The sequence below is a fragment of the Trachymyrmex cornetzi genome, unplaced genomic scaffold (assembly GCF_001594075.2).
Source record: "Trachymyrmex cornetzi isolate Tcor2-1 unplaced genomic scaffold, Tcor1.1 scaffold129, whole genome shotgun sequence".
In the NCBI taxonomy this organism is placed as follows: Eukaryota; Metazoa; Arthropoda; class Insecta; order Hymenoptera; family Formicidae; genus Trachymyrmex; species Trachymyrmex cornetzi.
The window spans coordinates 2,898,322-2,907,511 of record NW_017295861.1 but is presented as its reverse complement, the minus strand read 5'-3'; the positions used below and the strand labels follow the sequence as shown (position 1 = coordinate 2,907,511).

The 9,190-nt window shown below is 37.0% G+C and overlaps 1 protein-coding gene across 1 annotated transcript; it reads right to left on the bottom strand.

The window, feature by feature from the left end:
• Positions 1–790: 790 nt before the first annotated feature.
• Positions 791–6,837, bottom strand: LOC108770605 (UPF0472 protein C16orf72 homolog). The gene is made up of 5 exons (XM_018522284.1): positions 5,914–6,837; positions 5,500–5,571; positions 2,750–2,921; positions 2,412–2,551; positions 791–1,988 (listed from the first exon to the last, which is right to left on the bottom strand). Exons 1-5 carry the CDS (start codon positions 6,110–6,112, stop codon positions 1,843–1,845), a joined length of 729 nt encoding a protein of 242 aa, XP_018377786.1. The 5' UTR covers positions 6,113–6,837; the 3' UTR covers positions 791–1,842.
• Between the last annotated feature and the right edge of the window lie 2,353 nt (positions 6,838–9,190).

Genomic DNA, 9,190 nt, shown 5'->3' with positions numbered 1-9,190 from the left:
AGTTCTATATAGCGAACACATTACGCTCTTGTGTGTGTAGAGCTGGAATATTAAATTTACTATTCCTTAGTAGAATGTTAACGCAGACCTTGTTCAGGATGTAAAGCTTGGTATCTGCCTGATCATTCTCTTCTCTTAATAACCTACGCATCAACAAAAGATAAACTAAATTTACGCTAACGCTTTGCTCTTTTTTTTCTTCAACATATCGAATTCTTAAAACAGACACGCTTGCCTTTTTTACCTTGCGCTTTATCTGCTTCTCGCACAATAGAAATTCTTATACTAAAAGTTTGGTTTACCACGGCAAAAACTCATAATGAGATCTCTTTAAGAATTATTTTTGATGCCTTCGTAACATTCGCAGCTAGTACTTTTTTCATGCGGCTGAAAAACAAAATACCTTAATATTCTATTTTCTCTTCTTGAGACTTCGATTCATAACCTTGTAATTTGAATTATATAAATATTTTAGTAACATAAAAATTTGGCCACGAAAAATAGACGCCGAACAATTTGGGCAATAACCAAATCTATTTCGATGACGCACACGATGAAATGTAACAGATGCAGGATAAAAAAGAATATATAAACAATGAATAAAATAAACGAGAAAATTACATATATTATACAAGAAAAATAATAGACTCAAATTTATTATACATTCGGAAATATTTCAACAAGAATATGATAAATTTATTTTGATAATTGACGAAATAAAACTTAAGAGTAAAAAAAATTTTAATTCATTATCATATTATTATTATTTTCTACACGTTTCGTATTTTTCTCATATTTGGCTATCATCAATAAAGTGATATGAAACAACCATTTCATTGATTGACAAACGTCCAAAGAATTAATTGCAATTACGGCACAATAAAAACGATATTTCTAATAAGCAACTCGATGAATTTTTGTTTAATGTGAAAGCGAAACATTTTGCACTCGTATCTTCTTCTACTCTGACACAAATTATCTATCAATTTTCGGACAACACAAAAATATTCTTTGTTTTATTTTCGGAAAATTCGAAATTTTTCACATGTGTGAAGAAAACATTAAATTATCAACAATATTGATTGATAGATATTAGAATGCTTCTCAGTCGTTACAAATTTTGATACATATATCGATATACGTATTAACATTTAAAGACTTAACGTTTCGGATGTCACATATCTGACTAAAAAAATTCCTCGTAAATTGATCGACAAAATGACAGTCTCATATACAAATTCTTGCACGTAATGTCAGACCGATCATTGTGTGTGTGTTTGTGTGTGTGCGCGCGCGTGCGCGTGCGCGTGTGTGTGTATGTGTGGGCACTTTAAACAGTAGTTGTTAAGACACGTTCGTGTGCTCTCACTAATTTTATATCGAACAAAAAATACATAATTTCATATACATATATACATTTATAGAGTGTACAAGATTTTACGAAATCCAAGTTTTCATGAAATTGCATATAAGGAAAACAAAACTTTTACAGCGTAAATACAATCAATTAATTTGCCAATACATGTAAAATAAATACCCCATAAATATATTATGTGCGTGCTGGACTAAAAATACATCATTTTATGCGTCAGACATACGCACTCTACATTGTTATTATGAGATTAAGTAATTTTGAACGTTATATATAAATCGAGATCGGCAGTAAAAGCTACAGGAGACACATACGAACGTGCTTATCTGGCAGTATAAACCACTACCGTTTCCCTCAAATGATTACACATAACCAGGAGTTATGTAGGGGAGCTGAGCTATTAGTCATTAATCGGGTCGATTAATTAACAGGGAACGAGGGAGTAAAGCTACCGTACGCGTCGCGCGCCGTTACAGTGTAGTACGCATACGTTTGTGCGTGGGTGATCCCATATCCACGTCATGCGAAGCAGGCCGTTTATGATGCCGAGCCAATTCGTTGCTAATAAAGGCCGACAGTTCGGCTTGTCTTCCGCCACGTCGAGACACTGGAGAACCTGGAAAAATTTTACGTTTCTTTCTTATTTTATGGGCACATTATATCTACATAAAACTCTTAATTTCCATGCATGTGTGTCGTACGTTAATGTGAGTGTCAAACATGCATCTGTATGATTACTCCACCATGTGATTATCACAATTAAATTGTCTTCAAACGTGTGCATTTGACGCGTAACGACTCGTGCGTGGAACCCAGAAAAAATTAAAATAATAAAAATATCGTGAAAAATTAAAAATAAAAAATTTTTAAGATATCTTCCATTTAAATCTATGTTCTTCGTGTGATTCAATTTCTTTGTAAAATTCAATGAAATATGATTAAAATACTTAAAGAGATGCCGCTAGTCAATAATATAGCATTGATTAACTGTAAAAAGACTTATAAAATTTGTAAAAAGGTAAATTACTGGATAACTTACCCGACAATGCTTCTCTAAATGTGTGCAACTCAGGATCTGGATCAGTGCCTGTTGTCGGCGCAGGAGCAATCACCATACTCGGCGTTTGACTTTGCGACGACGGAGAACCGCACACCATCATACGTGGTTTAGGTGAACTTCTGTAACATTGCAACATATTGCAACCTTTAATAAATAATCAGTTTATTTTATTAATTTATTAATTTACTTGTTTACCTTTTAATTTAATTTAACGAAACATATTATCTACATTTATAAATATATATCTATCAAAATTAAAATACACAGCAATAATCTAGATTAATAATTTTTTCGGAAACTACAGTAAAGGGGTAAACCTGTGTGGATGCGAACGAGGTGGAGGTGGTTTTCCAGCGAGATATGCAAGAAGATCTTCCCTGCGAATCATACGTCTTTTTTTCCTAGCCCAATTCATTATTTCTTTACAACGTTTCTGCTTGCCCATTTCCACTCCCAAATCGCTGCATCGCCTCATACAATCCACTGAATCTATTTAAATAATTCTTGATTAATTTTACAGACAAATATAGCGACATGCATTAATTGCAAAATTTAACATAATACAATCCATACGAATAATCAAATTATTTTACTATGTTAAATTTTATATCTAAATTATGTAATCATTAGTGAGTTCTAAACACAAATTAAAAATGTTAAATTGCACTTCGCATAATGATACAAATTTGCGTAAGTGTGCGTCTTTTCTCGATTTTCTATAAACGTATTAGATTTTCAATAAAATGATAGAAATTAAAACTAAATTTAAAAATAAATTACTTTGCAATTATCAAATTCCTAGCGTGTAAAATTAAATCGCGTTGATATCGATATACGAAGCTATTATCAACGGAGGAAAGCTATTATCAATAGGAAATAATTAAGTGCATTCCTCACACAAATCTCATTATGTATCTCACTGTGAGAAATAGATTTATAAAAATGCATTCAATAAAAAATTAAAAAGTAGAAACAGTACAATACTATACAAAATAATATACAAAATAATGTACAAATAAATAATTAATTAATTCATCCGCTTTGTCAAATTTACTACTACTAGATAGGTCACGGATATTTGCCGTTTTAAAAAGTAGGTAGTAATAATATGGTAATCTATAAGTTTTTTTATGAAAGTTCTAATATATAATGTATAAATAAAAAAATAAAAGATACATTTTAGAAGGGAAAATTTCTTTTTAATTTAAAAAAAAAATTTTTTTTTTTAGAGAAAAACCGAAAATAATAAAAATAAAGCGAAAAATGGAAAATTATAAAGCCATTATTCTGATGAAGAAAGAGCATGCTTTTTTATATTGTCGCAATGCCATTTTTTTTACGGTTATCTCTACCGTCATTGATAACATGAATAATTGTACATCTTCAAGAATGTTATCAAAGTAGCCATTCGTCATCAATAATTCCAATGTTCTGGCTATAAAATTGGCCTAATTTCTCTCTTCCTTCTGTCTTCAATTAAAATTTCTGCATGATACACATTATCAAAAGCATGTTCTTTTTTTATGAACATTACGAATAATAAAGCAGTTCTGATATTCATTAATTAATGGATTTTTTGGCATTATTTTTATCATGTATCCCAGTATACGATTTTTTTTTACATAGAAAGACTATTCCATTAATCGTTATATTTTGATATTAATCACAGTAATGCTTTTTCTCATTTTTACGAAGATATAACATACGAAGCACGCCGTGTACACAATATTCCTAGAATATTGCATGAATATTATTTACCTTTTTATAAATTATTAATATTCATGTAACATTCTAAGAATATTGTGTCTTATAGGGTTATTGATTGCAAACCTAAATTAAAAAAATTTTATTTCAACCAATACGTGACACTGGAGCAATTCTATTTGGATTAAATACTCGCCTATATATTATAAATCAGAAATTACTCAAAGTATTTATTCAGTTATTCAGACGTAACATACCAAAAATCATCATCAACAAATTAAACAATTAATTATTTAACACACAAAATAAGTAATGAGAAAAATTAATCACAAGTACAGTTTTCAATCCATTTGAGTAATCCATATAGTTTTTAATTCGATCGAGAGCTATTATAAGGAATTTTTCCTATAGATTTTCTATTAACCCATACCCGTGAACTCAATAGCTCACAATTGACTTTCAGTCAAGTCATTAAAGAAATACAAGTTAAATTTTTCCCAAGGTCTATTTTCTATGATATGTGTGCGCATTAATCTATGCATTGTGTAACAAAATTAGTGCTGAAGTAGAGGCGAGAGAGAACAGATAAAGACAGATAGACAGATGAATAGATAGATAGATAAATAGATAAATAGAGCGTTTATTACGATTCTAGAGCGAACTCGCAAAGTTATACATACAAATACGGTGTTACAACAATGAAGAAAAGTTAAAATAACAAAAATTATATATATATATATATATATATATATATAAAGAAAAGTGAAATAAAATACGAAATAAAGTTTAAATAAAATAAAAAGAGAAAGAAATCAAAAGAAAAGAAAAAATATATAAAGAATCATAATTAAAAATAAAATTAAAAGCAAAATTATATTAAACGAAAAAATTTGGGGTGAGAATGGAGAAGGGAGGGAGGGAAGGGTGGGGGGTTGAGAGAGAGAGAGAGAGAGAGAGAGAGAGAGAGAGAGAGAGAGAGAGACTGCATGAGGCAGGTCGTCAATCCGTAAAATTTCTCCATGCCACATTAATATCATATTTAGCGGAATAAACAGCTGACCCTGAGTGGTCAGGTTGTGGACGGAAAAGAACTGTTTTCATCCGTAATGATGGTGACACATTTTATCCTTTTGCTGGTACAATAGAGAGATAAACAGAAGCGCAAATGAAGACAGTAAGAACAAAGATTAAGCGTGGAGAGGAAAATGACGCTCTGGAGCGCTGCAACACGAGGAGCGAAGAGAGAGAGATGGCGGTGCAAGGAGGAAGGGGAAGAAAGCGAGGAGAGAGAGATGGTCGTTTATCTAGCGGTCATTGTTGACAACGATTCACTGATTCACCCACATATCGCAAGAACACACACCTTTGTACAATGATGTGACGGTACCTGCAGCCGTCTGAAAGGGCACCCATAGCGAGACACCCAGTGTGCGGTCTGCAAGAGAATAAGAGAATAATAAATCAGAGGAGGTTAAACGGATCCGATCGATAATTGTAGAAATGGGCACACGTTATGAGAACGAGACTCAATGACGAGCGCAAAACGTCTGCTGTAACGTTGCTGCGCAAACGGAAAGTAATATCGTTCTCGTAACGGCGCGACAAAATGGATGTTACGCGAGACGGACGGAATTCGCATTAAGGGGAGGGAGGGAGCGACCTTGGGGGGGATCACTGTAGCGAACGAGGGCAAGAAAAAAAAGGAGAGGAAAGATAAAGGGATGGAGTCGCGAGGACCGCCAGGGGTATCTCACAAGAGCATCGTCGAGGAGATCACCTTTGTACAACTGGGCGATGGCCGACGCGGTGGTCTGGAACTTCGTCCACATCTGCTGCGAGTAGAGCTCCTTCTCGTTGTGCAGCTGATTCTCGTAATCAGGCTCGGACTCGAGTGCCTCGACGCACTGCTGCTCCCAGTTGCTGTACCAATTGAAGCTGTCCATGAGCGGCTCATCCTCGCTCCTGTCGTCGCTCATCGCTACCAATCCGCACGATCGACGCACCGCTGCTGACTCGGAGTGCAACCTCACGCACGCACTCCCGCACACCACGCGCGGCGCACACCACAGACACACGGGAAAGAGAGCGAGAGGGGAAGAGGGAGAGGGAGAGGGAGAGGGAGAGAGAAACAGAGAGCACGCGCGCGCGCGCGCGAGCGAACAAGCGAGTGAGCGAGCGGAGCGAGTGCCCGTCGCGAAGATATACTCTGATATACCTCGACAGAGCGTGCGGGGAACCAGAGCGAGAGAACACGCCTCGCCCACCCACTCGCGATACTCACGCACGAATGTATGCGATATTACGCACACAACTCCCGCAAGACTAGCCTCTCACTGTCTTGAGAACGAACGAGCGCAACTGAAGCTTCGATCAGCTTCGATGACGATAACGATGACGACGACGATGACGTTAATCGCGCTTCGTCTCGTATTCTATCCAACCACTTCTCTCTTTCACACTCGCTCTCGCCTCTCCCACGTCGCCTCACGTAGGCCTTCGTCTGCAAATCAAGTCGCGGACATTACGATATTTACGACCACCTCTCATCGAAGGCACACTCGCGGATATCAATGGGACATTTAAGTACGTCATACGATCATTCGATACCAAGAGAGGTCCAGACACTTCAGATTAATACCAAATAGACGGCTCTCCTCGCTAAGCAACAAACGGTAGTACCACCACTGTATACAATTACCAATTCTTACCAACAAAACAGAATCGCAAAACGCCATTAATCCAACCCAGGTTGGTGCAAACCCGGTCGGGCCGAAAACGCTATAAAGCCCATATCATGAGTAGAGTCCTATATAGAGAGAAGCGACATTGATGTCCGAGTTTCTGATTGGTAGTCTGATATGTTTTCTGATTGGATATCCCCTTCTAAGTGAAGCATCCATATTGTAACCGCAGCTGATCACATGTAGCTGCACATGTGACCGCAGACTGAGCTGTTCAAGCTTTTCTTTCTATGTTTTTTACATATAATCTTATGGTTTTTAAATTTTTCTTATGTATATATTTACGAAATGTGTGTGTTGTGTGTGTGTGTGTGTGTGTGTGTGTGTGTGTGTGTGTGTGTGTGTGCGCGCGCGTGTGTGTGTGTGTGTGTAATAAGGATATATCCTTATTATTCACATCGAAGTACAGAATTAAAGGTTGGAGTATATTTATGTTTACGACATTTTAGCAGTCGGAACGGGTGGCACCCAGTTGGACACGGCTCAATTGGACACGAGCCACTCACAGCGCTTGAGACTACAAAGCTCCTAAGCACCGGTCGCTGTGATTGATGGTGTCCAATCGAGCCGTGGTCAATCGGGATCACCCCATTTTAGCTTATTCTGTCTGAAAAAATGCACAAGGGTTTCGATTTTCCAACAGTACAATTATAGAAGTTGTGCGCCCCTTTGCATCGCGTAAAAAGTCTAAATCCATGTGGAATAGTACAATTATAGACCTCATTTTATCTCTGTGACAGATTTCCTAACCTCAATAGTCATCAACTTTGGGTGCTTTCCAGCAAGGGACACAATCAGACACAGTGTAACACAGTGAATCATACGTCCTTGTTGTTTGCTTACGTTAAACAAGGATGAAACGATTCACTGTGTTACACTGTGTTTGATTGTGTCCTTGCTGGAAAGCATTCTTTAACGCTTAATATCTCAGATCACAAGGCATAACGACGTTTTTTTTGCCAGATTCGTTCGTTTTATGCAAAAACGCGTCGAATAAGCCTAAAGCTTTATGTCCACGATGCTAGAAATCGGTCCGAGAACTCGGATAAAGAAAGAATTGACCAATCGCAATGGTCATGCGATCAAATTGTTCAAACGTGATTTGTTAATTTTTTCTCTGTCCGAGATCTCGGACCGATTTCTAGCATCGTGGACACAAGGCTTTAGAGTCTCACAAAATTTTCCAATTTTAATAATTTATTTGATCATACGCTCATATATACGCGATGGAAAGGTGTCGGTTCCCTATGATGAGGCGTACTTTTCGAGGGGGTGATCCCGATTGACCACAGCTCGATTGGACACCACCAATCACAGCGACCGGTGCTTAGGAGTTTTGTAGTCTCAAGCGCTGTGAGTCCAACTGGGTGCTACCCCTTTTCGAGTTGCGTAGGTTACGAAAACCAATCGTAAATACGTTTAGCATTCCTTTAGAGTGTACAACAGAAATTCTAATCAGCAATTGGTTGCATTAGTTCCGCATTTCTCTAATCTTCCGCGAAATACGCCCAATGTGAATGCCGGTTTTCAGAATGGCGTATTCTAGTAAATAAAAATTAATGTATTCTAGTAAATTATTAGAATACGCAGGTTACGCTTACGCAGGTTACGCCGCATATCACTTCATATTTCCTACATCGTTAACGCATATGCAGGAATTGATATATTTAATACAAAAATTATTACCTATGAAATGAAAAACCCTTTTTACTTCTCTGCCCACACCCAGGCATACAGCACTTCATGTTGATGCTTTGTAGACAGTCACGCGATTTTATAATCCTTCAAATATAACCTCACACACGATAATCTTGCTGATTCGCTCAGATATTCGATCCAGCCAAAATGACGGCTGATCAATTGTAGCCACGAATTTTCCTCGATGCCCATTCCAGTGTATATATAGACTTCGTTCAGCAGAACGTTTATTTTGCAACTGTTGGAAGTTTTCTTCGCGCTGATTGGGTTATGTTTTTAGATCAAGAGGAATGATCCAATCTCAGCAAAGAATCATAAAACGGTTGCAAAACTGTTGTGTTCTGCTGAGCGCAGCCATAGGGTGCGATCTACTTCACGCTGCAAATGCTTTGAAGCATTCTTTAATTGATCAATTCATAAAATTCTTTCTTTTGATTGGTCAACGAAGTGTTTGCAGCGTTAAATGGTTCACACCCATAGTTCAGCGCAGCGGAGACGTCTATTCCAGTGTATATATAGTTCAATGTTGCCAGCAGAAGGTTGCAATTTCTTGCAACGATGAATTTTGGAACTCTAATAGCGTTTTCGGCCCGATCGGGTTTGCACTAACCTGGG